This window comes from Podospora bellae-mahoneyi (genome assembly GCF_035222275.1).
Source record: "Podospora bellae-mahoneyi strain CBS 112042 chromosome 1 map unlocalized CBS112042p_1, whole genome shotgun sequence".
NCBI lineage: Eukaryota > Fungi > Ascomycota > Sordariomycetes > Sordariales > Podosporaceae > Podospora > Podospora bellae-mahoneyi.
Genome location: NW_026946359.1, coordinates 177025 through 189715, shown reverse-complemented (window position 1 = coordinate 189715; position 12691 = coordinate 177025). Strand labels below are relative to the sequence as shown.

The window sequence follows — 12691 nt, the reverse complement described above, 5'->3', positions numbered from 1 at the left end:
CCCGTAGCCAGCGACATGCAGTTGGTTGTTTGACCGTCGAGAACGCCAACAAAAGCTCCAGCAGCCCCGGATACATGTAGAATCTCAAGGATGGAGGAAGTCAACTCTTGCAGACGGGAGCACTCGGTTGCTGCTTTCATCGTATGTTTGCGGGCGGCTGGGATCTTCGGGGTACGTCGGAAGAGACGGGGGAATTGACGTAGTGTGTCGGGGAGATGGCAAAAAAGAGCCATCGGCGCTAGGTTTGTGTGGGAATGGTGAAAGAGGTTATTGTCTCGAAAGAATTCATTAGCACGAAGGTGGAGTTGGCATCCCGCAGAACGAGAATTAGATGGAAAGAAACTCAACTCCTCAAAGGAAGCGAAACATCGGACAAGGGGCATTTGTCCGACATCAGATTGGGCTCGCGTAAGCGAATTGGGCTTTGGAACGCTACAAGTGGCATGTGGTGTTACAGAGGCAGACAAGTAGGATACGTCCTCAGGGAGATGTGTTTCCAAAGTTTCAGCAGATGGGATAAATGCCCCCACCCTTTGGCTGCAGCTGGGCGCGCAAGAGGGTCGGCCAACAACTTCTTCAAGCAGCCATGATGTGGCCTCCCTAGTGACCAACATCAGCTGGTCACCGAATCCTTCTTTTGTGGGTCGAGAAGACACAATGCAAGAGATTCATGATTATTTCATGACTCGAAGATCGTCCCAAAGTAGAATCCTGCATGCATTGTAATTCACAGCCTGGGAAGACAGTGCCAAGGACGAGGAAGAGGACGGTATAGCTCATGAGATTTGTACCTGGGTCGGAGGCTTACCACTGGCTATTGTCACGGTCACAGGGTACCAGAAGTGCTCATCGTCCTCGATGGTCGAGATATTCAAAAGTCTTCAGAAGACATGACAGATTTGGGCAAGCTCTGGCACAGAAACTCTACGCAATTATGAGAGGACATTGTCAATCGTTCTCGACCTTGCCTTGTCCAAGATCAGCAAACAGTCTCGTCACTTCCTACATATCTTGGCATTCCTCAGTCCTCATGGTATACCGGAAACACTTCTCAGATACTCGGCAGGACACGGCTTATCATCTCTTCAGTTCTTGAACGACGAGGAGAAGTATCTTTCAACACGACGAGACCTAGGTCTCCGACAGCTCGTCAAAAGACAAGAAGGGGACGCTGGGCATCAACTCGAAATTCACCGTTCTCTGCAGATGAACTTGCTGGACGGCCTAGCCAAAAACGAGGACGCTTCACTCCGGGCCACAGTATACATGGAAGTCATTGCCATGCTGAACGCAGTACCGCCACAAGCATCACGCCTGGCCCAGAAGGAAAAGAAGATATGGCCCGAGTTCACCCGATACGTACCCCAGGTCCTCGCATTGCGGCGAAACTCACTTTGGCCTGAGCCTCCCATTGATTTCGACATTGAGTTTGCCAAAATACTGTCCAGCATTGGATGCTTCCTTTGGCATACGGGGCAGATCAGAGAGTGTGACTTGGCTATGAAGACAGCCGATGAGATTATCAAGAAACAGCCAACCTCGGTTGGAGAGAGTGCAGAGTGTAAGGCTCTCATTAATGACATTTATCTTGTTACTGGAAGATTGGCCGACTGCATCGGTGTCAGTCGATGTGAGGTAAGTTTGGACCATCGTCAAGTACTGCTCACGCTGCGGGAAGAAGAACTGGCCAGCATCCCTCCCAGAAAGGTAATAGTCGAGGATCAGATCCGGTGGGGAAACCCAAAAGGGGACCTTGCTTGTGCCTACCTACAACGCGGCCAGTTTGAGAAAACACGCGAAATCATGGAGGAGCTATTGATCTACTACAAAAAATGGGGCCCCGAAGACGAATACCCTTTCGAGTACTCAAAGTACTACCACCATCTTGGCCACGTCTTGATGGCAGAAGGACATCAAGACTAAGCTATCGCGTTTTCTCGCAAGGGAATGGAATTGGAGGAGGCCCATGCTGGCGGGAAAGACTCAACAGCCTTAATTTCCCGTTATGACCTGGCATGTTTGTTGTTCAATGCTGGGAGGGTGCAGGAAGCCCTTGATGAACATCAAAAGGTGCTCGAGGCAAGGATTGAAGTGTGTGGGAAGAATGCCCAATTTACCCTTAAGAGCCATGAGACAGTGGGAATACTTCTGCATCTAGAAGGTCGCAATGCTGAAGTTGAGCAAGTGAATGATACACACCTCAGGTTGCCTTGGTCTACCGTATGTTGCATTATACTGACCCCAAGAACAGGCAAGAGTTTGAGTGCTGTCTCAATAGGCACTATCGAAGCAACTGGACAACTGAAGGTGTGGCTCGAGCTCAGTATTGGTACTCAAAGGTGTTGACTGCTTTGTCGCGGCCTGATGATGCAGCAAAGCAGCTGAACAGTGCGAAGAAAGTCAAGGATGAGCTTTTGAAGGATATAGCGGATTTCTTCATGACGACCCTGACAACGAGGCAGCTGTGTATGACCGGATGTTTCCCATGTGGATACTGCAAACATCAGGTCCGCTTCAGCAAGGTGGGAGAGAACGTGGTGAGCAATTGCCGCCCACCTTAGGTTAGTATCCCAAACCAAGCATGTATTGGTCATAGGGCTTGGTTTGCTTAGGTGGTTTCTGCTTTCGCGTATAGGTACTCTATAAATTTTGCTATTTTCTGTAGATTACGTATTACCGCCTTTTTTTCATCTGCTTATTTGGGCTCACAGTGACCTTGCTCGACAGAAAACGGTCACCTTGAACATCTCCATCCCCTGATTTCTTGTAGCTGGAGAGGGTTGTCGCCCTTACAGGTGACCTCTCCCATCTTCATTCCTATCAGTAAAGCACCAAGACAAGAAATTACACGTGTTCTATAACCGATCAACAACTTAAGCCTTAGGTTCATCCAGAGCCACTCGGAGAAACCGAAGGCCTGTCACAGAAACACGACAGCAATGCTCACGCAGGACCCAAATGCTTGGTGTTGAGACACCAAGCTGAAAGGGATCGTACGACGGCAGCCCAACTCCACAGTTGGACCCCGCCGCTCCGCATCGTCCGGGGACGATCCTGGGCCCCGATCGCCACTCGGACGGAGGTAGCCTTCGGGCGGAACGGCTAACACGGCAGCCAAGGTTTGGCTAAGCCTTTGATACGCGTGGCGCGTGTCCACGATCTCGGCGGTCTGGCGACTTGGATCGACGAAAGCCAGGCGAAGCTGAACCCAAGTGGGCCCCGGAGTGGGACCGCGACTGTTTCGTCCGACTCGAGCGGCGGCAAGTGGCCAGTGCTTGCGGCGGTGCGGTGAGGTCTGGACCACAAGGGTCCTCAAAGTCCGACGACCGCTCAAGATGACCCCATTGCGAACTGTTGGTGTATATAAGCTGTAGTCTTGGACCGACCTTGCCTCGATATCCTCACACAAACATCCACACAAAACCTCATCACCTTGCGGCCTTTGCCCTATTTCCCCCTCTGAAGACATCAACTACACACAGACCGCCCCCTCAGACTCACCAGAAACCTTCACCATGAGCTACCACAACAACAACAACCAGGGCAGCAATGTCCAGGGCGAAGCTGCCTCTTACTACGCCGCTGCTGCCCAACAGACCCAACAGCACTACCAAGGCAGCAACCAACAACATGGCGATCAACAGGAGCGTGGCTTCCTCGGTGCCGTTGGTGGTGGTATCGCCGGTGGTTTCGGTGGTAACAAGATTGGCGGCAAGACCGGCCACAGCAAGCTGAGCACCGTCCTCGGCGCTGTTGCCGGTGCAGTTGCCGGTCACAAGCTGCAGGACGGTGTTGAGGACTGGAAGGACAAGAAGGACGAAGAGAAGGAGAAGAAGAAGAAGGAGGAAGAGGACAGGATCCGCCGCGAGGAGGAGGAGAAGAGGAAGAGAGAGGAGGACGAGAAGAGACGGAAGGAGGATGACGACAGAAGGAGGAGAGATGACGAGGACCGCAAGCGCAGGGACGAGGAGGACAGACGCAGAAGAGAGGAGGAGGACCGAAGACGTGCTTCTCAGCCACAGCAACACCAGCAACACCATCACACCAACCAGCCTCGCGATCACGGTGTTAGCCATGGCGGCAACTTCAGCGGTTCCGCCAAGGATATCCGCTTGGACGCCCACGGCGAGTTCATGCTGCACTGCGAGTGCCGCCGTCTTGACGGCTCCTACCAGCCCACCAGCATCAGCCTGAACAAGATCATCGAGAACAGCAACGGCAACTTCCGCTGGACTTCTGGCGGCGCCAACATCAACAGCTGCGGCAACAAGCCCAGTAGCGTGACTGTTCAGCCCGGCGACACCCTCCGCGACATTGCCCAGCGTCACGGTACCAACTGGCAAGAGCTGGCCAAGATCAACTGCCTCCAGAACCCCGATTTGATCCACCCCGGTCAAGTGATCAAGCTTCCTGGAGGTGGTAGCCAGGGCGGCCAGGCTGGCGGCAACTTTGGTTCTTCGGCGAGAAATGTGCGCCTTGAGGACTGCGGCAAGAGACTGGTTGCCGAGCTTCGCAGAGGTGATGGCTGCTGGGTCAGCAGCTCCCTCAATCTGGATGAGCGGATAGGAAACGCCAACGGTACTCTACAGTTCAAGTAAGGGGTTGATGGGATGGCGTCTGTCTGAGCTGGTATTGGATAGGAAACAGCAGAAACTTTTAATACAGATTTTTGACATGATAATTTTGCCCTTCCTTGATCTGTCAGAATAACACCAAAAGCGCACAAGCAGAACCGGCGTGTCGCAGTATGTTTCAGTCTTGTAGTGAGGTCCTCGGCACTGACAAAAACCTCGCGACCGATGATGTCCAGAACCACGAACCCTGAGCAGCAAAGCCGCCCGATCGACTGCGAACACTACTATACTCCTCAGTACCACTTGACGCGCGAGCACGAGAGATCAGATTGCTAAAGCTTCACCCGGGAGCGGACCACGAGCGTATATCTGGAGAGTTGTTTGCACAAAGTCTCGACCGTCTTCCGGAACTCAGCGCGTTGTCTGTCGTACGCCTGGCACCAAGAAGTGACTACCTCGAGCATGGATCAAACAGGAGGAGAGTTACCGTCACTCAGGCTCAACAGGCATGTTGTCAATGTCTCAGCAACCCTCCACGCTGCACTGCGGATAATTCGTCCCAAATTCTGCAATGGATTGCCCCTCATGCTGTGGGTAGACGTTATTTGCATCGACCAGGGGAATATCGCCGAAAAGAATACACAGGTGCCACCCATGTCAACAATCTACTCTCATGCAGCTGTCCTAGTTTGGCTTGGGACAGGAGTTGGCCGTTCGAGATGCAACTATCCCGGCTGCCCAACGTTACAAAGACATGTCGGATTCATTACAGCAGATGAAGATTCATTTGGCCTCACGTTCAATCTTTGATGTAATAATAGGCATGTCCAACATCCTTTTTGCATCTGGTTCCGGAGAACGTGGATCCTTCAGGAGTTTACCCTGCTAGTAAGCCCTCGTTAATGATGATAGGCAACTCGAGCATGTGTTGGGACTGCTTCTGCATTGGATTCGGCCAGCTCCGGGTTCACCTTACGTCTAGCTATTTTGAAACCGATTATCCAGCGTTCCAACAACGATTTTAACTGGACTTTTTTCACACAACGATGGATAACTTTTGGCTAGAGCGGCCCCTGCAGCTACGGAATATAGTGCAGGCAACAGAAGGACACCTTGATTTGGAAGAACTTATCCTGATAACGAATCCACAGCTCGTGTCAAATCCAAGAGACAAGATCTACGGCTTACTAGGACTCAGACCCCCCGAAGCGACATTTCATATTCCGGTAGACTACAGCGCAGATGTTCAGTTAGTCTTCGCCACCTTTGTTCAGTATTCATTCGGTCAATCGGGCAGTCTCAATATTTTGTCATGGTCTGCCGGTTTGCGGGAATGGGATGATGAGCAACCGTGGCCAAGTTGGTTGCCACGTTTGGATCGCCGGCTGGTTCGTGCTCCATCAGCTCTGCCCCCGTTGGTAGGCATAACCCACCGACGGGCAGCAATATACTGTGCCTCTGGATGTCTCTCAAATGAGTTCCAAGTCGCCCAACGTCAACGACTGGGTGTATGGGCCTTTCCGGTACATGAAGTGGAGCTAACCGACAATGCTTTCCGCGCACAGCCAGCAGGCCGAAACCGACAACCAGATTCTGAAGCGTTCGCGAATGTGTTCTCTCACGTTGCTCAATCATGTGGGACCTGCTTTGGTTGTCAGTCACAAACAACACGTGTTGATGAGAGTCAGGAAAAGACAGGAAAACAGACGATCAAACCGAATTTCGAACACAAAACGGAGTCTTCAAGTATTGCCACTTGTTCAAACCCCAATTACAGCCCAAAAATGTCTAGAGAACCGCTTCTCAGGCTACCATGTGCCGACATGGGAACTTGTTACTCATCGCGAGATGGCAGCACTCTAGGAACGCATGGGACGACAGAGATAATCGGCTTTCTGGCAGGCACCTGGGACTACCAATTCACCTTGCCCTTCCAATGAGGCTCTTCGGAGGACAAGGATAGGAGACGTTGTACCTCATGAATCCCGAAGCTGCACCAGTCCAACACATGAGTTTGTGAGACATGAACTGGTTTACTACCCACAAACTCTGTATTCCGATGAGGCATCGCTATTACTGCACTTCTGGAGGGCAAAGAAAACCAGAATAAAAACCCATGAACTTCTTGGAAATTGTGAGGGCGACGTGGACAAGCTCAGTCGTTTTGTAAAGGATGTAGCTGTTTTCTATTCAGATATCTCACATTGTTTTTTACCAACGCTGTGCGTTTGTCACGCCGGGAGGATGGATGGGATATGGACCTGCTCACACCATGCCAGGGGATATGCTGGTGATTATCAGCGGCGCGGATATGCCATTTCTTGTACGTCCACGAGATGATGGGAGTGGTGAGTATTTGCTGGTTGGCGAGGCATATGTCCAAGGTCTAATGCATGGGGAGTACTTCGACCACTGCCCCGCCTTTCAAGATGGAAGGTTGAAGAAAGGGCAGGGTACGCAACTTTATAAGTTTACGCTCCCTTGATTGAGCATCGGACTCTCTTTGTCGCAGGATGCACTGCGTCCATGCCAAGCCCGAAAACAAACTCGGCGAGATCCATGTACACTTGCTTGGACCGGGCCAATGTCACCAAGGCACGGAAGCTGGGTTGCAGTAAGGTGGAGAGTCGGCAACCATGGTAAACAGCGCGGATGGTTGACAAACATCAAGGATCATGATCAATACGCCGTCTCTGGTTTCAAGGCTAGGCCAGTCTGCATCGACACAGTAACCGACAACACCAAGGGCTTATCCATCTGATCGGCCGCTTAGAAGATCATCTATGCATGATTTCGTCTGGTCTGAGGTTCTATTATTGTCTCCCACCTCCTTGAAGTCAAACCAGACGACGGTTGATGAAATGGTTGTGTTGACATATTTCTGCTCAACTCCTCGTCTCTGATTGGTGCGCCTGGCCCTTGGTCTAAAGAAAGCTTCAAACACGCAGGGGATGGAGCCAGCAGGAAACAACAAACTCAAAACTCGACATTAGTTTTTCTTGCTTGAGGAACCTTGCTGTACTACCATCGGCAATGGCTTCGTTGAGGTAGTGTAGGCGGCTTTCTCCTTTTGTCCACCAAATCGCAGTGACAGGCTACTTCGTCTGAGACGGAGGGCTGAAACACTTTCTCCAGGTTCCCAAGATCTTGGCACCAAACCCCAAGGGCGCGCTACGATCCCCACAGGGGCAACCGAGGACCCAATGGCTGCCGCTCAATGCAACCTCGAGCGACTGAAGAGCCGCAACCACCACTTCTGATGAAGCTAGCGCGAGGACGGCACATCCCAGGGTTCGAGACGACTGATCGACGTGGGGTTTCAGACTGCCAGTGCACTTCCGGGAACCTACGAACTTCCGGGTTCGTGAAGCGCGCCAGCTGCCGCTGTTGACGATGTTTTGGCACCCTGGCTCGAGCCTAGGAGATTTTTCCAAACAGGAGATGGGACTAAGCATGAAGGTTCGAGGTGCAAGGTAACATCGAGCCAGGATGTGTCAAATCCAACGCGATGGTGTCTCGTAGGAGAACAGACGCTTCGTCCCAATTGTGCCTCTTTAAAAGGGGAGGTTCATCCCACCTTTTTTCCAGAGTCCTTTTCTCCTTTTGGTCGTCAGTTCGATACTCGACTTTGCTGTTTCTTTCTTTCTTCGCCCTTTCCCTCCTTTCTTCCAACGTCACCAGGGTTGATCCCTTTTTTCTTTCTTTTAACGACAATCCTTTTGATTCTGCATCATTACTTACGACCACGTTCCTTTTTTTGTTTCCTAACGACAAAGCCACAAAATCAGACGAAATGGCCATCACATTGTCCTGGAGACACGCCGTTCTGGCATCCACTCTTTTGTTCGGTCAAGCAGTTCAGGCTGTCCCTGCTCCTCAGGATGGTGCTGTTGTTGTTACTGTCACATCCGAGGCTGTGGTGGTCACCGAGACCGCGGTGGTCGAGACGACCGCTGCCGAGACCGTCGCCGAGACCACAGCTGTTGAGGAGACAGAGGTGGTAGTAACCGAAACTCCTACCGCAACCGAGGAGATCGAGGAGATCATCTCCACCATCACCGAGGAAACCGCTACAGCCACGCCTGTTGTTATCGTTAACGGCACCGAGCCTGCAAGGGGAAAGAAGAACAACAACAATAACAACAACAGAGGCAAGGGCAAGAATAACAGCAACATCCGTCTTCAGGATCTGCTCCAGCTTATTGGAGGAGGCAATGCCAACATCAACGATCTCTTGAGGCTCATCGGAATCGGAGGGAATGGCCTCAACCTCGGCGCCGGCAACAACAACCTGAACCTTGGCGGACTTCTCAACTTGATTGGCGGCGGCAGAGTCAACCGTGTCGTGCGGGTCGATGACTCCGACGACGAGCTTGATATCGATGACGTCGATGACATCCTGGAGCTGCTCCTCGGCCAGGTCCTCAGAGGCAACGGCAACGGCAACGGTAACGCTCAGCTCAACCAGCTCCTCCAGCTTGTCACTGGTCAGCTCCAGGGCCAGGGCCAAAACGTCAACAGAGGCCAGCTCAACCAGCTTTTGGGCTTACTTGTTGGTCAGGTTCAGGGCAAGGGCAAGGGCAATGCTAATGGTGCTATCAATGACCTTCTCAGACTCGTTGGTGCCGGTGCCCAACAGCTTCAAGTTGGCAAGGGCAAGGGCAAGGGTAATGCTGCTGTTGTTCTTGCGCGTCAGGCACCCGAGGGCAAGGGTAAGGGCAAGGGAAAGGGAAAGGGAAAGAACAACGGCAATGACACCGACACCGACTCCGACACTGACGGCATCGACTCTGACACTGATGGCGAGGACTCTGACAGCGACTCTGACAATGGCAGAGGCCGCATTGGAAAGAGGTCGATGAGAAACGGGCAGAGATTTTACCGTCTCTAAGTAAATGATGGGGAGAAGGAGGAGTAAGAAGGGTGAAAAGCAGATAATTACCACCCGGGCGGTACCGAAAGGGGGAGAGAAAGGGCCGGGCTCGATGCCATTTTTATGTATATGATATGATACCTCGAAGTCGAATTTTTATTTGTTCACCAGTGTTTGTTCGTCGCCGTGAAGTGATATGCTTGAGCGTGCACTCCATGTATAAGCAATCATCATCCCATCAACCTCAATCTTAACCTCATAATACGGCTGCCGGTACCAAAACCTAGTCAAGAGCAACTCCCTTCCAACAATAGCCCCAAATCTTTCTACTTTTTCCTTCTCCTCCCGCTCAGCACAAACAACCTCGTCCTTGGCGTCAATGCTAGTCCATAACCCCGTATCACGCGAGATTTTGGCCCTGTAGCGACACATTCTCTTGCTGGACTGAGTCCTGAAGCCGATCTATTTCCTGTAGAGTCAACAACCATATAATCTTTTGTTTGGGGGCGAGGGGGTGAGGACGGGGTATAAACAAACGGTAACTTCATCACCAACCCTGCAAACACTAAACTGCGGCACCTGGGGCAACCCCCCTCCCGGGGTCTCCTTTTTCACCCAGTGCTCTTGCACCCGGCCGTCGAATACCTCTAAATTGGCGTCGTGATTGGGGCTGTCGGGGCCGAAAAAGTCGAGTGCTAGTTGGGGGCTGTATAACCATAGTAGGGTGAGGACGCAGTCACAGGCACGGAAGGTGCTCGGGTCGGTTTCCGGGGTGAGGCTGTCTGGTGGGAGAAAACGGGGGGGGCCAGGGGGGCCGTCGGGGTTGGTGAAGAGGAGGGTTTGGGAGTGGCTGAGGGGTGAGGTGAAGACTGTTGGTGTGAGGGAGAAGGGGGGGATGGGGAAGATGGGGTTTGTGAGGGAGGGTCCGGAGGGGGTGTTGTTGAAGATGGCGATTACGGAGGGTGGGGCCAAGGTGCCGGGTAGGCAGGGGAATGGGGGTGTAATGAGAGGTTCCTCGGGTTCGGGGGCCGGGTGATGTTGTTGCTGCTGTTGCTTCTGGGTTGTGTTTGGTTGAGAGGCAGGTAGGGTGCTGCGTGGAGAGGGAAAGTAGCCCAACTTTGGCAGAGCAGGGGGCTTGCCAGGGGTCGGCTGGACTGGCGAAATTCAGAGATGTTTGCTCAGAGGTGGACTTGGAGCGCGCTGGGGCACCAGCAGAGGGCGGCTGGGGACGCAACGATGGTGGAGGGCGCGCAGAAGGCAATGGCGTTCGCGTGATTGGCTGGGTTCGCCCCGGCGTTACCGATGGCCCGGGGACGCGGATGGAACTAATATCGGGATGAATCTGGAGTAGATCGCGGCATGCGATAGTGAGGGGGTTTTCCTCGGATGACTGCCTATTATCAGACGAAGAGGACTCCAAGGAGGACTCAGAAGGCGAAAAGATTCGCGAAGGTTTTGATGTAGACATATCGATGGTTGGTTCCTGCTTCGGTCGTTGGAGCTTTTGCCAAATTTCTAGAACGGCCTCTTAGTTGTTGTGTAGGTCGATTGTGCTGTAGGCAGCGCTACCAAGGATGCTTTTCTGCCGGGATTTAAACGGCAGAACGTGTCACTCTCCGCAAGCCAAATTTTTGACTTTGGAACAGATGGCTCGGTAGCAATGGAGCAACTGCCATCTTGTGGCGATTATCAATATTCCTCGCAATGGCTTTCATTCTCCAATATAATCCAGGTAAAAGAAGACTTTTGTATACCTAGGTAAGAAAGCATCATCTCTAGATAGCAAAATAAAGTGCAGCTGCACTTCCAGGTTACCAACATATTCTCACTACTGTAAACACCACATCTCACAATACATTTGTCATCTTAGGTTCCATTTGTATCCCATTTCAATCTCTTTATGGAAGACATGAATAGACTGTTGCCTTCCAAGTTGTCTTGGATAAAAGAGGAGACCTTTCTTTCTTGCAGAACTTAGGTCCTGCAGAGGTAAGATGAATGTCAAGATACCACCAACTGGCGGGCCTGTAAGAACACATTGTTCATACACAGAGACCATCTTACCTAGGTAATTCGGTATCTTTAGAGCCAAATATCCCGCTATACACACTACTCAGGGCAAATAACAATGGTAATCTGCATTACTCTCAATATGTAGACTTGAAAAGGAAAGATGCCTGGAAGTCCGGAAGCAGCTGGCATGACTACAGGATGGAAGCAAAGGAATGCAACTTTCAAGAACTGGGCACAAGGTAATTTTGTCAGAACATTATGACCATGCCAAACAGGTCTCCAATACAGGGAGCTTTGAGCGCTCGTGTACCACCAGTGTTCACAATTCAAGGAGCAATTCTAAGGGCTAGCTCAATGATCATTCTCTACGGTAGGTAGCTTCACATCTCTGCCTACCTACCAGGTCTTCACACTAGCAGGGGCCTCCCGGGACTCGCGATCGGAAAGTTGTTTCATTCCCATGTTTGCTGTTGGAGAGAAGTGATATAATTGGAGAGAAGTAAGGTGGTTCGAAAAGAGTGAGAAAGGGACCTCTGATTCTCTAAACGAAGAATAAATACACGAGGATATCTGATGGAGGCTGGAAGTGGCGGGAAAACGGGAAATTATGTCTGTGCAGAGAAGTCCGCTGGTTGACTGGGAGCTGATTGCTTGACTTGGGATGACAGACTTCGGATGACATACTTGGGTGGCTCCATGAGTCAACCCTTACAATAGGCAGAATTCCTGCTGAGTATACCCACCTACAGACTCACACGCCTTGAGTTGCTCCCCGTGGATGGTTTGGCTTTGTCAGGTCTTTTCCGCTCTTGGTACCTTGATTATCTCAGATATGAAGGAGAAACAAGACAGAATTTGAGACTATTAATGGAAGATACAGATTTCAAGAAGAGCGAGCAACTAGAGTGTGTTAATCTGGAAAGAGGCCAAAGTCCTCTCACACAGCCTTGTGAGAAGAGCTGGATAGCGGACTCACACTTGAACTACACAATCACGTATGGTACTCTGTTTGATAGCAGCTGCAATAAACATAAACAGCCGTCAACGTTATTCACCCAGCCCTTTGCCTCACCTAGCCTAGGCCCTATTTTAATTTGGTAAGATATTTCAAGAGAAACATGATTGATATTTTTTTACCCACTTTTAATGTGTGTGTGAAGCAATGTGCCACACCAGGTGAATATTATGCGTAAACAATACCCAAGGCCACACAAAGATTTGTGTATGAGTT

The 12691-nt window shown here is 51.3% G+C and overlaps 5 protein-coding genes across 5 annotated transcripts; 4 read left to right on the top strand and 1 right to left on the bottom strand.

Annotated features, from left to right (window-relative positions):
• Positions 1–3515: 3515 nt before the first annotated feature.
• Positions 3516–4598, top strand: QC761_101210 (uncharacterized protein; the record flags this gene model as incomplete). The annotated part of the gene is made up of 1 exon (XM_062873365.1): positions 3516–4598. The coding sequence occupies one exon, from the start codon at positions 3516–3518 to the stop codon at positions 4596–4598; it is 1083 nt and encodes a 360-aa protein (XP_062736383.1).
• A 730-nt stretch (positions 4599–5328) lies between these two features.
• Positions 5329–5463, top strand: QC761_0000620 (uncharacterized protein; the record flags this gene model as incomplete). The annotated part of the gene is made up of 1 exon (XM_062871730.1): positions 5329–5463. The coding sequence occupies one exon, from the start codon at positions 5329–5331 to the stop codon at positions 5461–5463; it is 135 nt and encodes a 44-aa protein (XP_062736382.1).
• A 2144-nt stretch (positions 5464–7607) lies between these two features.
• QC761_0000610 (uncharacterized protein) lies at positions 7608–7965 on the top strand (the record flags this gene model as incomplete). The annotated part of the gene is made up of 2 exons (XM_062871729.1): positions 7608–7621; positions 7710–7965. 2 exons carry the CDS (start codon positions 7608–7610, stop codon positions 7963–7965), a joined length of 270 nt encoding a protein of 89 aa, XP_062736381.1.
• Positions 7966–8367: 402 nt separating this feature from the next.
• QC761_101197 (uncharacterized protein) lies at positions 8368–9465 on the top strand (the record flags this gene model as incomplete). The annotated part of the gene is made up of 1 exon (XM_062873364.1): positions 8368–9465. One exon carries the CDS (start codon positions 8368–8370, stop codon positions 9463–9465), a length of 1098 nt encoding a protein of 365 aa, XP_062736380.1.
• Positions 9466–9476: 11 nt separating this feature from the next.
• Positions 9477–10915, bottom strand: QC761_101194 (uncharacterized protein; the record flags this gene model as incomplete). Its single annotated transcript, XM_062873363.1, has 3 exons — positions 9477–9909; positions 9985–10601; positions 10657–10915. 3 exons carry the CDS (start codon positions 10913–10915, stop codon positions 9604–9606), a joined length of 1182 nt encoding a protein of 393 aa, XP_062736379.1. The 3' UTR covers positions 9477–9603.
• Between the last annotated feature and the right edge of the window lie 1776 nt (positions 10916–12691).